Raw genomic sequence first — 15857 nt, 5'->3', positions numbered from 1 at the left:
GGTTCCTGATAGTATCTGTGATCCCAGCATGAAGGAAGCATAGGATAAGGTCTTCAAGATCAGCCCCTGCTTCCTGTGGAGCTCAAAGCCGTCTTGGGCTACATGGAACCCTGTCTCAAAAAAAGAAAAAAAAAAAAAGAATTTTTGAACACTTGATTAATCATATATTCTTATACTAAACTTTAGCACTTCGTTCCATGTAACTTGAACAACAGTGTTTAACCATAGAATTTTCGTTTTTCGCCAAAATAATTACATTGGCAATTGGCAGATGATCAGAACTGTAGGATTAAGTGAAGAAAAGCATCACATAGGAAATAGGAATTAAAGCTTCTGTGAGACCTTGCTGATGAGTGTAGTGGGTTAATCTTGACAGTTAAGAGTGGCAGCCCCATTTCAGTGACATCTTTTCATTTTAAAAAAAAGTTAGCTGAGACCGTAAGCAGCAAGATTCTAATCCTAGCATCTAAGCAGGCACGGGGCTCTGTTTCTTTAAGAAATTGACGCCCAGTGTTTGAAAGTGATAGATGTTGACTTAAAATAGTGCGAGGCTCTTGTTAATGTCCTGCAGTTGTTAAATGTTAAGGTGCAAAGGAACGTATAGCTTCAGACTCCCCCTTTGCATTGTGGGAGCTGACGTCATGCGTGTAACCCAGCCGTGGTGAGGACCTTGTGCGCTCCTTCGCCACAGTGTCAGTTCCTTTGTTTTCCTGCCTCACCCCAGATAGACACCATAGCTATCATTTTGTTCAGGAAAAAAACTGGGACGAGCTCATTAAATGCATCAAGCTGGAGGAAATCTCTGTGTTTGTATTCTATGACAACAGATGGTTTCCTGGGACCTCAGCAGTTGGTGCCGCTGCACGCAGGCATTCGCTGCCTGGTCCGTGTGAGCGGTTCTGCCTCTACCACGCTTGGACAAGAAGTCCTGCAGGGAAGGAGACAGCACTTCCGGCTCGGGGGACAGGGTTAAGCTAAATGATTTTCAAGAGTCACTTGGCAGTGAAGTTGAGAGCCAGTTAGTTATTTTAGGGTTCAGCAGTGAACAGGGATTTGGTTTGGATTTTATTTCCTAGTTTTTACTATTTCGGTTTGTTTTTTAGTTATGAATTAGAGAAATGGCATCTGTTCTAATTGCAGCATCACAAGTAGAATCAAACAGAGCCGACAGCATCCCCCTTATCAGCTTAGCCTTGCTGTGCTTGCTTAGGCAAGAGAAGCACACATCAGGGGGCGCTCTGCACCCAGAAGTTCCTCCAGGCCTTTTGTAGAGAAGGTGCCTATGTTTGCTAACCATGGGAGCCTTTCACCCTCTCAGCCCTCAGCCCTCTCTTCCCGTGGGTTGGCAGGTATGAACTAGGAAGCCTTTGTTAGTTAAGAAAGTTTTGGCTCTGAGTAGGACACGGAGGACCTGGCTTTGCAGGCAGGGCGCGCTATTTCCCGTGCTCTGATTCTTTAGTTCATGGAGCCGTGCTCTCCCTGGTGTTAAGGGACCCACAGTTCCTGAAGAATGTTGTTGAGCTGAAGGAATGATTCTGTGGTCTTATATCTCACAAATGTCTAGGTGAGGGGCTTCATCATGGAAAAGGTGATTGTCCCTCACGCTGAACTTGGATCAGAAGGGAGAGACTGTTGAGGGCAAAGTCTACTTGCACTATTGGGGAGCAGCCCCAGTGCAGCAAAACGCCAAGCTAGAGTGATCTTGCAGGTCACAGTTAGCTCTTCCTTCTGGAACTGACAGAGTCTTTGCTGAAAGCCAGATTTCAGGGAGTTTTTATCAATTAGATGTAATTGAACGATATTTTAAAATTATGATGATTTATACTAATTAGAGATTTCTTCCTACTTCTATATAAAATGGAAACAATTTAAAACTCACTTTAACTATCTAATATCAGTTGTACTATACTTTAAAAAAAATATCTTTCACCAGAGCAAATAAAGAACAGAAGAACTAAATAAGGAAGTTAAAATGGGCAGTTGTGGTGGCACACACCTTTAATTCCAGCACTGGGGAGGCAGAGGCAGAAGGAATCTGTGTGTATTCCAGGCCAGCCAAGGATACATAGAGAATCCCTGTTTCAACATCCCCCCCCTCAAAAAAATTTAAAAAGAAAGAGAAAATTAGAAAATTAAAGTACTAATACTGAAAAGAAGTATAGCAATGCTGTTTTATTCTGTTTCAAGCTAAATTATCCAAAGATAGAAGAAGGGGAAGTGAGGTTTTTTAAGCACAGTCTCCAGCACACACCCGATCCCTAGATATCTTTTAACGTTCCTAAGAGCAGTAGCCACCGTGATTTTACTGACTGCCCAGTACCTGCGTGGAAGTGTGGGTGAAGTTTTGGTCCCACGCCCTCTGGGTAGCACACTCTCTTGTTTCCTTTTCCATCTAGATCTTAGTAAAGCTGTGCAGTTTCGTTTCTCCGGCGGAGGAGCTGGCCCAGAAGGATGACCTGCAGCTCTTGTTCAGTGCAATAACCTCTTGGTGCCCCCCCTATAACCTGCCCTGGAGGAAGAGCGCGGGGGAGGTCCTCACGACCATCTCCCGCCACGGGCTGAGTGTCAACGTGGTGAAGTATATTCACGGTGAGGAGCCTGTTGTCTTCCCACCTTCTCCTGTATCTCTGAGTGTTCCAAAGTTTGCCCTTTACGTGAATGCATACATTTTGACAGGTCTAGTTTGGCTGAGGCAGAGAGATGGGCCCACCCCAGCTATGCAGTGAATTTTTGTTTTGTCTGGATAACTTAGTGAGATCCTTTCTCACAATGGAAAGGACAAACAGGCTGCCTGTAACCCAGCTTGACTTGACTAGTCTGTGGGAGAGTGTCTGTCCAGTCCCTAGACTTGACTAGTCTGTGGGAGAGTGTCTGTCCAGTCTCTAGACTTGACTAGTCTGTGGGAGAGTGTCTGTCCAGTCTCTAGACTTGACTAGTCTGTGGGAGAGCGTCTGTCCAGTCTCTAGGATTCCCAGATACACATGTACAGAAACTTACCAGGAGAAAAAAAATTGATTTGTTGGGTCTTCCCAAGGCAAGGCATTTTCATAGGTTCCACATAATGGATATGAATTTAAAATTACTTCACTGTTGTGTGAATGTTAGTCTTAATTCAGTGTAGGTAGGTTGTGCCATTGTCTCTATCCGTTCTCCTAGTGAAAAAAGCAAGTGTTTTCAAATGCTGTAGCTGCCAGTGTTTCTGAAGATATTTCATAAATTCACTGGTAATCTTTCTCATACAGAATAGATAGAAGAGGTAGGTTTCTTTGTCTTCCTAATGTATACATAGTGTCATCTGGCCTTTGAGGAGCTGACGTGAAAGGCAATTCCTGCAGCCTCTCAAGTGTTTCTTTTACTTTGTGTGGATACACAGAAATGCTGAGGTGTCCTGAAATTCTTGAGTTAATATATGGAGCATATATATGTGGGTGTATGTCTGTGTGTGCACGCGCATGCGTGTGTGTGTGTGTGCATGCGTGTGTGGCCTGACACCCTGTCCTGAACTAGCCATTGATGATGTCTTCCTTCTTCTCCCATGTTATTCTTAGCTTCTGTTGTAGGATGCTGAGGCCTCATAGTTGCTGATGGGATGTGACTGTAACATTTTATCCCTTTATTTATGAAAGTATTAAGTTGGTCTATATTTGCACATTGAATACTTGATAATTTCTTTTCCTTCGTTTTTTTATCTTTGTATGAGTATTTATTAGTGTAAATGATCAAAAACTATTTGGCAGTGGGGCGGTTATTTAGATTTTGTTAAATAATGGCATCAAACTGTAGTAAGAACTGTGCTAGCATCCGCTGGTTCCCAACTGCTCCTGTGTTACACTTGGTTGCCGCTTAGGGCCCCTTCCCGTGCATCTGAGGCCTCGTTTCCCCTTTAAAAAAAAAACAACCTTACCCAGTCCCGTGTCATATGTACGTTAGCACGTGATTCTTCCTTAAACCCCTTTTCTTAAGCCATGGATATAGACAATTCATACTTAATTTTTTCTCTTTACAGAAAAAGAATGTTTGTCTACGTGTGTGCAGAACATGCAGCAGTCCGACGACCTGTCTCCCCTGGAGATTGTTGAAATGTTCGCAGGGCTCTCGTGCTTCCTCAAAGACTCCAGCGGCGTCTCCCAAACTCTCCTGGATGACTTCCGGATATGGCAAGGATATAATTTCCTCTGTGACCTCTTGCTCAGGTAAACCCCACAGCTTGAGATTACATTTGAAATGTCTGTGGAGACGGTGGGATCGTCAGAAGAAACCAGGGAACGCTTCCTGTTTGATGCATTCTTGGGTCTTGGTGTCGCTCTCCTTTTATTCCTGTTTCCGAGAAGAAGGGGAATTCTGAGTGAGACAGTCAAAGGCAGTGCACAGCATGGCTGGACGGCTGGTTAGTGTGGCTCTCAAGTGTAAACTCTTCCTGCTTCATTATTGTCTTGCTTTTCTTCATCTTATACTACTTGCCAGTGTGTGTGTCTGTGTGTGTGTCTCTGTGTGTGTCTGTGTGTTTGTGTATGAGAGACAGACTAAAAGTTTAAATTTTTTGTTTCATTTAATTCTCGAGATCTCATTCACGAGTACTGCATTTGCATCAGTTGGTCCCGCCCTTTCTTCTATCCAGTCCTTCCACATCCCCTCACTCCTCTCAAGTTCATGGCCTTTTATTTTTAAGTTATTGTTACTTATATAGTTTCTGGTTATTTTTATTAAGTTTCTGGTTTATTTTGTTTTCAACATAGATTGAAACTGCACTTGTGTATATAAGACAGATTAGTCATTGCTAAATGTTGTGCCTCCCCACTGTCTCCAGTACTACACACAAAACTGGCTGGGTACATATGTTCTGGGAACTGTGGCCTCGTCCCCGCTAGCTATCCTTGGATGCTCATTGTCTTTGGAACATTTGCTGTATCACAGGACAGCACTGTTTGTGAATTTATTGTCTGCAAGGACTTTATTCTACTTACTGTTGGCTAATAGGTCACCCCAAGGAGGTGTCCCCATCTGTAGGAGAGGGCATGTGAATGTCACCCCCGGATAGTAACTGGTGCATTCCTTTAGCTTGTAAGTTGATAAGCTGTCCCTTCATATCTTGAGGCTCCCACACAATCCAATCTTTTATCTGTGGTGAGAGGATAGGATTCTAAACATGGAGGAAGGACATTGGCGTATTAGCTGCTGAAGCCATAGTTGGCTGGAGTAACATCAGAAGCGTGGTTCTGGAGTAGAGCTCAACATGGGGGGCGTGTTTCATAGTCAGTGGGGAGAAAGGGCTGTGCAGCTGTGAATATGGTATAATAACAAGCAGCGTGAAGACTGCCTCCACAGAGGCACGCTCTAGTGGGTGCCCTTGTAGCCACGTGGGCAGGCATCGCTTAGCTGACTCTTGGTTAAGAAAGGAGTGCATGCAGCTGGGGCGGAGAAGTGATTGGCGGGTGGAAAAACTTGGCGACCGAGTAGGCGTGGACCTGATCACACACTTAGATCCACGACGATCCCAAACAATACTTGTAAAGCACAGGGGAGTCATGACACTGGCCGCATCTTTTCTCCTTTCCCAGTCGTAGGCATTTCCTGAGTCTATGTTGATGACAATTAGTAATTTCTATAATAAGGAAAGTTCCGGTGAGTTTTAGTCTTTATGAAAATGGGATTCTCTCAGGCATTTTGTGCTATCAGTTGGGCTACAGCAAGAGTTGTATCCTCATGACCTCAGACGGACGCTCACCACCTCAGGCAGGGGCTCTTAGGAGTCAGGTCAGCTCCAAAGTTAGCTTTGCACTCTCCGAGCTTTGACTGACAGTGTCACCCCCACAAACCCATGCAGCATATATATAACTCTAAGAGCATTCCCATAAATTTCATTTTTAAACATTGTGGAGAAAACTTACTAGGAAGAGTTATCTGAGGCAGGAGAATCACTGTTAGCTCAAGAGCGATCTGTCGGGTATACACACAGTGGACCCTGGTGATAAAATCATGCCATAATTATCTATGGCATGCAGAGCTTCAGGCCAGCAGGGCAGCAGAGGAAAACTGTCCTTTGAAAACAATAAATTAGAAAAAAGTTTGAAATGCTTTATTATGTAGCATAATACAATCTTTAGAATTTTTTAAAGAAATATGTATATGAGAAAAATGTAAATACTTTGTAATTACTTTATAAATTTACTTACATAGTCTGAAATTGACAAGTAATTCTATATTAAATATAAGAATATTAACAAAAGAAAAAAAATGTTCTGAAATCAACCTTTTCTAGATTGGAACAAGCGAAAGAGGCGGAATGCAGAGACGCCTTGAAGGATCTGGTGAATCTGGTAACTTCCCTGACCACGTATGGGGTCAGTGAGCTCAAGCCAGCTGGTGTCACCACAGGGGCCCCCTTCTTGTTGCCTGGATTTACAGTACCTCAGCCTGCAGGCAAAGGTGAGTTCTTCCTGAGTGCCCAGAGTGGAGGAGGAGTGGATTTGTTTCTACTGGTGAATCCTGGTAGGAATTACCAGTGTGAAAGTGATTGCCGTTTTCCGTAAAGTTCTCTGCCCGCAGTTGAGCTGCAGAAAGATTTCTCCCTCTTCAGTCTGAGGGACAAGTTGAACATAGTATGGTAGCACTAAACCAGAGGCGTTCATCGGAAGATGCGTGCTTTTGAGCCCTGTCATCTGGGCCTCCTTCTTTGAGTGTTGCTCCTGCATGCCCTCTGTGTGTGGCTAGAGCTTTGAGCACACACTATGCCTCACCTCTGCTGGGAGGGCTGCTAGGGACATAAGGAAAACAGGAGGTGTGAGTGTTCCGTATCTTTTAAGGTTGTGCAAACCCTAAGACAAAGAGGTCGCATTATTTCCTTTAGGTTAGAGAAAAAGTTTTCATAGGCTACATTCTTCTAACATTTTGATCCTCATAATGGTGCGTTAAATGTTTGATTGGTTCTATTTATTTTTAATTAAATATTTGAACTCGAAGAAAAGTCAGGCCTCTCAGGAAAACAGGATCTTGTCTTGGTAAATATTTGATAATGGTGAAGCTCGTGCTGTGTTGACACGGGATCTTTTACCCCGTGTGAAACGTCATACGACACCCACTTGTGTGCTTGTTTTCTATGTCAGGTCACAGTGTGAGGAACGTCCAGGCCTTTGCAGTTCTTCAGAACGCATTTTTAAAAGCAAAAACCAACTTCCTTGCCCAGATCATCCTTGACGCCATCACAAACATTTACATGGCTGACAATGCCAACTACTTCATCCTAGAGTCCCAGCACACCCTGTCCCAGTTTGCGGAGAAGATCGCCAAGCTCCCAGATGTGCAGAACAAATACTTTGAAATGCTGGAGTTTGTTGTTTTTAGCTTAAATTATATTCCTTGTAAAGAACTCATTAGCGTTAGTATCCTGTTGAAATCCAGCTCCTCTTACCACTGTAGCATCATTGCAATGAAAACCCTCCTGAAGTTTACAAGACACGACTACATCTTTAAAGACGTCTTCAGAGAGGTGGGCCTTCTGGAGGTCATGGTCAACCTTTTGCATAAGTATGCTGCCCTCTTGAAGGATCCAGCTCAGGTGCTCAGTGAGCAAGGTAAAGCCCCCGGTTGACATGCTGGGAGAGGGTCAGGGAGGCGCCACTGTTTCTCATTTGGTGGTTGATGTGATTGTGGTGTTAGAGTGCAGATTGCCCAGCCTTAACTTCTTCTTCACCTTTTGTTAGGAAATTGGGCAAGGGGGGGCCTAGAATTGATTTACAGTAGTGGGAGAGAGTTCAAAGTAAACATGCATGGTCTTCATGACTTGTGTTTATTGCTTTCTCTGGGAGATTTCTTTTTAAATTTCTGGAATAATTGAAATTGTTATTAATTACAATTAGTTAAATACAATTAAATGTGGGTATCTCAAAATATTTTCAGTCTAGAGAACAATTATATCTATTTAGTGGTTTCATAAACTTTATATGCTTTTTTTTTTTTTTTTTTGTTTTTTGAGACAGGGTTTCTCTGTGGTTTTGGAGCCTGTCTTGGAACTAGCTCTGTAGACCAGGCTGATCTCGAACTCCCAGAGGTCCGCCTGCCTCTGCCTCCCGAGAGCTGGGATTAAAGGCGTGCGCCACCACCACCCGGCTTTATATGCTTTTTTAATAAATAGCTAAAGTACTGCTGTATCTAGCAATTGACACAATTTAATTGAGAGTTAATATATGTTGAATGTACAGCTGATTCATAAGCATCTTTTTTTGTATGATAATTCTATTGCCCTCACTGATTAGAATCCCTGTGAGAAGGCCATATTTACTTTGTTTGGCATTTTCATTTTTAATATTTGTTACATAACTAACTCTTCACACATAAAATAAAAATCTGTTAATACTGATTTGTTTGGGCATATTTTAGACAGGTGCTGGACACATGTTATTTTGAAGGATATATTACTAGCATTTGTGTTAATCGAGAAAGTAAATGTTAAAGGCAGAATGAAAGGAATTAATTATACAACTAAAACTGTCTCAAATAAAAAAGCAATTTTTGTGATTTAGACCTTTGAACCTATCTTCTAGGGGACTCAAGAAATAATAGTTCAGTTGAAGACCAAGAACACTTGGCTCTGTTGGTGATGGAGGCCTTGACTGTGCTCCTTCAAGGCTCGCACACAAATGCAGGTAACAGAAAAGCACAGCTCATGCTTCAGGAGTGGGTCTCCTGCTCTCCGGGTTCCTGTCATCTGGAGGAGAAACACTGGTTCAGTAATGGTACAGTCAAGCCCCCCAAAAGGAGGCTAAAATACTGCCCCAGCAAAATCTTTACTGCTGTTATTGTCTGGAAATATATTTACTGCTTTTTATGGTATGCTTTCTGTTTGGCTTTTTTCTTTCTTTTCCCTTTTTAGTTATAGTATGTACTCTTCTTCAAGTGATTGCCTTATTTAAATTATTTCTGAAATACTTCTTCATAGCTGTGGTTCATAGTTGTAGTAGAGCATGATTTTAATCCCAGCACCCAAGAGGTAGAGGTAGGCAGATCTCTGTGAGTTTAAGGCTAGTCTGGTCTGCACAGAGATTAAAGGATACATAGTGAGGGCTGCAGAGATGGCTCAGAGGTTAAGAGCACTGACTGTTCTTCCAGAGGTCCTGAGTTTAATTCCCAGCAGCCACATGTTGGCTCACAACCATCTGTAATGAGATATGGTGCCCTCTTCTGGCCTGCAGGGATATGTGCAGGAAGACCCCTGTACACCTAATTAATAAATAAATCTTTTTTTTTTTTTTTTAAAAAAAGGATACATAGTGTGACCCTGCCTCAAAGAAACCAAAATTCTAAGACAACTTGAGAGGACTAAGTGAGCTCAGGCTGTGGGCAGGCTCACATCATGGAGCCCTTCTTAGGACATGTGCAAGAGCTTGAATTGGATTGTTGTTATATGGGGAAGCCACAGATGAATGAAGGAATATCATGTAAAATGCGTGACTGTTGGTGGGAGCACAGAGAATCTCTACATCTAACATATTTAAATGTAATGTGTCCCAGCCAACATACTAACCCACAGTGACAAAAAGATAATTCTTCCCCCAGGAGAATCACAGCCGAATTGAGAAAGATGCAAGGCATAATTATATAAGTGATTGTTTAAATACAATTTGGTAAGTGCTTAGACAAAGCTGAATAAATCTACTAGGTGACAGAAACTATGAGTCAGATGACATTTCCTGGGCTCTGTAGGATCCTTTGTCCATTGTAGGATGCTTAGTATGCTTATTGCTACTTAGATTAAGTTGACTGAGATACAGACACAATAAATAATGAAAAATAAGAATTTGTCAAGTTAGCTTTCAGTAGTGTCGTGTGGAGTTGTCCAGGTTAGGATCAGGTTATTTTTTTCTATTGTAGAGTAGTTGTTCACCCAGTCACTGCCTTGGCACCTCCCAGGTACAGACATTTCCATGTGTTCTTTTGGTGTCTGTCTTTTCCTTTTTAGGAAAGATGTTTCTTCCCTTGTAATCCGCGGCTCTGTGCTGGGTCCACAGAAAGTATTCTTCAGTTGTTAGCCATGTGGAGTCTGATAGGCTTGGGGTTTGTCCCCCTTCATGTACAAAGGATGTCACAAGTTCATGCCCTAAGTCTGGCTTTTTGTTGTTGTTGTTGTTTTAAAGACAAAGTCTTGTTGTTAGATAGCTCCAGCTCGCCTTGTATTCCCTGCCTCCCACTCCCAAGTGTAGGGCTTGAGCTCCAGGACCTCCCCTTATCAGCCTGGATCCAGTGTCATGTCTGAAGTTCATGACCTCCCCATATTAGCCTGCATCCAGTGTCATGTCTGAACTTCAGGACCTCTCCATATTAGCCTGGATCCAGTGTCATGTCTGAAGTTCAGGACCTCCCCATATCAGCCTGGATCCAGTGTCATGTCTGAACTTCAGGACCTCTCCATATCAGCCTGGATCCAGTGTCATGTCTGAACTTCAGGACCTCACACTGACTTCAAGGCTTTATAATTCCTATAGAGTTATCAAATGGAAAGCCACTTAAATTGAGGTGATGGTGGTCACTGTTATTCAATTGACATATTTTCATTGAAACAAAATCATAAGAAAATGCTAAGTTTCATGGGTGATCAAATATGTAAACAGCAACAAGACTGGTAAAATTAAAGTGGAACTATAAGGTATTTTATAAAGGATTGCAGAACTACTTGTTAGAAATACAGATTGGTCATTTACATGATTCCTCTTTCTTTTTAAAGCCTGAGAGCAGACAGCATTGATCTGAGAACGGGATCGTGAGTGAGTGGGAACACGGGCTGGGACACCGCCTGTGGACATGAACTCTGTGCTGTCACTGACTAGCTGGGACTTGGGGTTAAATAAGCAGAGGGCAGGCTTTGGTGCAGTCCCCACAACTGGTGTTTTCTGTTGTAGATTTTGTGGTTTTGGTTGTTGCGTTTGCCGTATTTCCTCATTTGATGCCGTTCTTCTCCAGCACTGCTGTAACCGCCTTCGGTGCAGACCTCTATTACCTGGGCACTGTTTGTCCAAACAATGTCGCTGCTTGCTCTCAGTGCATGGTTTCTTGGTGCAAACCTATAAAATTTTCAAATATTCTAGCAATGAACATGGTGACTGTATCAGGACATTAATCTTCCTCTAAGAAGTCTAGAAAATGTATATGTGTATGTTTTCTTGACATCCCACAATGCAATTTTTATATTGTAGTATAAAAGATAAAATAGGTATGTCAGCTTTCCACACATTTCTTTAAGGTATTGTTCCCACAGAAGCAGTTGAATTTTAGTTCACCTGACTTACCCTGACTGCCTGACGTTACTCCATGCTGTCTCTTTTCTCCCTGCCTCAGGAATCTTCCGAGAGTTTGGCGGCGCACGATGTGCACACAATATAGTCAGGTACCCACAGTGCCGGCAGCACGCCCTGATGACCATACAGCAGCTGGTGCTCTCTCCGAATGGGGACGACGACATGGGCACCCTCCTGGGGCTGATGCACTCAGCCCCACCCACAGAACTGCAGTTGAAGACCGACATCTTAAGGGTACATTTGATTAATACATGTCTGCTTTCTTACTATTAAATCTAAGGGTCCTTTTATATTAAATATACTTCTTTTCATCAAGGAAATTCTTTAAAGAGATTTATTATGTATTACTTTCTAAAATTATGTGTTCAAGTGTGTATCTGTGTATACGCCCTTGACTGGCATAAGAAGCCATGGAGCTAGAGTTCGAGGCCGTTGTGAGGCCAGGGATTGAACTCAGGCCATTTGCAGAGCAGGACTCGCTCTTAACCACTGAGCCTACAGCCTACACGAGAAATGTTAAAAATCCAAAATAACGAAAGCTCCTCAGTTTATATATGCTAGGAGTTTGGGAAAGCGCGCTCACTCGTGCCTGTCGGTGCCTGTGGTCCTTCTGACTGGCCTTGGAGCAGTTATCCTGGCTCGTTAGATCATCTGAAGTTAGTAAAAACTAAACGCATATATTATCTGTTCAGCTCCAGTCATCTGATGCTACGCTTACGTACTGATGGGCAGAGGAGGAAAACAGCGCAGCCTGCCTGTGCTTCCCCACGCATCCTTCCCGCCACACTAATTCCGCACAGGATTTCCGTACATGTATTTCCTCACAGTGCTGTAGTTACATTGCACTCACTAAAATTAAACATTCTCCTTTTAATTTGTTTACATAGGAGTTCAGTGACTCCCAGCAAGGTGGAGTAGATAAGGGAAGACTATGAAGTGACACATGGAAGCATTTGTCTAAGTGCCAGAAAACATTGTAATTCCAGCAGTAACTAGCGCTGCTTCCTGTGTGTAGATTGTTCTGTACGTTCACATGCACCCACTCACGTGAGCCTCTCAGCAGAGATGGATGCTGTTAGTGTCCCTGTGTCATTCTACATAATTTGATTTATTTTATTGCAGTTCCTTGGCTTGCTGGCTAAACCTCTGCCCCGAGACCCTCCCTGTGTCTATACACTGTCAACTGGAGCACAGCTTTATTAAACAATCGGAAGTGGGAGTATAGGGGGCCGGGGAGCCAAGGACAGAGCTAGCTGGTCTCGCACAATTGAGTATCAGCTTTAATCAAAAGAGACTTACTTGTTTTTGGCTAGAATTCTTGTTTTGCATTTCAGCAATATCTGCATAAGAACGAAAAGACATTGATATTTGTATGTTTACTTTAATTTATTGATCCGCAATTTCTGAATATCATTTCTGTTGTAACAGGCAGGGTTCCTTAGGAAAATGGGGACTATACAGCTGAGGCAGATAAAGTAACAAAGTGAGCCTAAATCGTTGTCTTTAGCCAAAAAGTGAGGGAGAGAGCAAAGCAGGAGACTGAATAAACAAAGGACCATGACAGGACAGTTCATGCTTGCTGTCAAGAGGTCACAGAGAACGTGATTTGCTTTGTGCTCTCCTGGTACCGGTTTGCTAATCTCCAAGCCAGCACCGGTGGCCAAAGCGCCTGCGCCAGTGGACGGTGCCACGTGCTGTGATTTCAGGGCTAGTGCCTCAGTGCTGGGAAGCAGTGGGGAGGATGTGGGATCTCAACTTCAATTTCCATTTTCGTTGCATTCAAAGTTGCTTCCCAGAGTCTCCAACTGTGCAGCCCCCATGTCTGCTAATTTGCTCCGCAGTTCTTTATACACAGACTGAAATCCTATGGTCTTCATAATCCTGCTGACACACACTTTGAATTACATATTATATACATAGTGAAGTTTTCTCTAATTAGCTCCTGGAATCTAGCTCTCATCATAGCTGTATTATTCGTGCTCTTTATCATATCTTGATTTGAGCAAGAAGTCGCCCTGGAACTTGAAAGTTTCCAATACTGATTGGACTGTGAGATTGCCGCCAGGAGCTGCTCTGATGAAGTAGGAGGCAAAATGTCCTGAAATAATAACTCTTAGACTAAGAATTAGGCACCGTTTTCTAACTCTATCAAAGTTCTAACCAGCCATGAAATTTTTCTTAACTCTGAACTCACCTGTCGGCATCCATAAAACTGTGATCATGTTCTGTGTAGAGGTGTTTACATCACATACAAAACCGTATGAGCCACACAGTGTAAGGGGCGTCAGTGCAGTTCCCGGGACAGTTTCCGTTGTACCTTTCCCATGTTTAGATATGTTCAGATATAGAAGTGTTTTGCTGCCTATATGACTCAGAATAGTAGATACTTAGAATCTGAAATAATCTAGCATACCTAACCTCAGTGTTTGATAAACTATTTAGGGGCTATGCCCCAGGACTGTGACCGTACCCTCCACAGTGTACACTAACCTCGGTATGTAGTAGGCCATGTCCTGGGACTGTGACTATACTCTACAGTGTACACTAACTTCAGTATGTAGTAGGCTATGTCCCGGGACTGTGACCATACACACCACAGTGTATACTCAGTATGTAGTAGGCCGAGTCCTGGGACTGGGACTGTATACTCTACGGTGTGCACTAACCTCGGTGTGTAGTAGGCCATGTCCCTTGTTGAACACCACAGAAAGCTCTAGTAACTGGTGTGATAAAGCAGTTTATTGTCAGCGCCAGGACTTGGATCCATTTACTCTTCACCATAACGTTAAGATTTTTATAACATTGAAATTTCTTAACACGAGTTGTAATTTTTTTATGAGTTGTAATTTTTAAGAATAAATATAATTTACTAAACTTGACAATGTGGGAATGATATTGATACCAAAATTTTTTAAATGGAAATTCTTTGCAGAAGAATGGAAAGGATATACTATGTTTTTATGTTTTAGTAACATACACAGATAATTCTTTTAAGATAAGAAGTCATAGTATATACAATGAAACAAACCTTCATCGTTTCTGAAGCAGTGTGTCTCAGGAGGCTGGTTACATATAGCGTGTGTAAACTGTATCCTATACTAGCCCTTAGCCTTTCCATTCTTTGGCTGCCCTTAGAAACATGTGAAATATTTTAAGTTGACTTTCTAAAACATGATGACTGCTAAGATTAAAATGTGTCTGAACTCACGGTAGACACCAGCCTGTTGTGTGCTAAGAACTGAAACAGAAGGGAGCGAGCCCACTGCGTGTGTCCACAGGCGCCAGACACAGTTCAGGACAGTACAATATCATGGTTAGGTGCATTTGGGGAACTGGAATTTAAATCCTACCTTTGCTATTCATTTAATGTAGTATAGAATCTTTGATTTTTTTTCACTTTGGTCTTAATTTATCATCCAATAATAGTAGTAATATAGGTTGAACAGCCCTGTTTTGAAAATCCAAAATAATAATAAAAAACTCCAAATTCCAAAACTTAAAAAACAAAAGTAGGGTTTACCCACCTGTATCATGCATGCCTGTGTACCATGTGCATGCCTGTACCCATGGAGGCCAGAAGAAGAGGGATGTCAGGTACCCTGGAACTAAGGCTACAGCCTGCTGTGAGCTCCCTGCTCGGGTTCTCTGCAGGAGCTGCCAGTGCTCATGATTGTGGGATCATGACTCCAGCCTCAAAGTCTAGAACTTTCTGCTCTAATGCCCCATGTCAGAAATCCCCTAGAATAGAGTTTTGTTTCATACATAAGATTATTTAGAACACTTCACTGTTCAGGCTATCTCTGTAAACCAGATAGGAAACACAAACACATTTTTCTACTCAACATGGGCTCCCATGCCCAAGGTGTTCTGAAAACATATATGTTCTGAAAACATTACACAGAATTCCTGGACCTAAGCCTTTTGGAGTAGAGACACTCATTTTACTTAACACATAGTACTGTTGAGCAATTAAAGACTACAGGGTCTGAAGGGATTCGGTGCTTCGTGCCCCATGTAGTTAAATGGGACAGCACCTTTTTTTTTTTTTTTTTTGGTCTTCAGGCTCTAATTTTATAGAGAGTCTGTCTTACACTCGAGAAACGGTGTGTATGAATCAAGGACCTCGGTTCTTGGCTGCCCTTACCTTTCCTGTCCCTCCTGGACTAATCCCCCCTTTTATCCTGTAGACAGTCCACGTTCTCATGGCCGTATGATGTTAGATGGCATGGTTTACTTATTTCATACAATCATTCTGTTAAGAAGTTGAATTCATTGATAGTGTTATAAGTTAAACAAGGTAAGGCTTCTAGCCGTTGTTCGGATCCAGTCTTAGCCTATCAAGAAATATGTAACAGCATTACCTGAAATTGTATTCTGCCACATTGTCACGTGTCACAGCAAAACTTGAATGTTTTATACAGCTATTTATTGGTCAAATGACAAAGACATTCATATCAAATATTCACAGAACGATGTTTGCCTTTTTTATTCATGCATGGTAGTTTTTAGTTTAGTTTTGTTTTTTAATTTGAATTCCAAATTAATGTCAGGTTACAACTTTTTTCTTTT

General features: G+C 42.3%; 1 protein-coding gene across 8 annotated transcripts in view; it reads left to right on the top strand.

Moving 5' to 3' along the window:
• Wdfy3 (WD repeat and FYVE domain containing 3) overlaps positions 1 to 15857 on the top strand; it is a 225497-nt gene that overhangs the window by 110712 nt on the left and 98928 nt on the right. For all 8 annotated transcript variants that reach the window (XM_050155577.1, XM_050155582.1, XM_050155580.1 and 5 more), the window contains 6 exons: positions 2397 to 2589; positions 4007 to 4193; positions 6260 to 6426; positions 7104 to 7571; positions 8541 to 8642; positions 11329 to 11522. In XM_050155577.1, the coding sequence (XP_050011534.1) occupies positions 2397 to 2589; positions 4007 to 4193; positions 6260 to 6426; positions 7104 to 7571; positions 8541 to 8642; positions 11329 to 11522 (1311 nt within the window). The remainder of the gene's footprint in view (positions 1 to 2396; positions 2590 to 4006; positions 4194 to 6259; positions 6427 to 7103; positions 7572 to 8540; positions 8643 to 11328; positions 11523 to 15857) is intronic.

Source organism: Alexandromys fortis, unplaced genomic scaffold (assembly GCF_014885135.2).
Source record: "Alexandromys fortis isolate MF-2015 unplaced genomic scaffold, M_Fortis_MF-2015_v1.1 scaffold_87, whole genome shotgun sequence".
NCBI lineage: Eukaryota > Metazoa > Chordata > Mammalia > Rodentia > Cricetidae > Alexandromys > Alexandromys fortis.
Note: the sequence above shows the minus strand (reverse complement) of the source record. Positions and strands in the feature narration are given on the sequence as shown.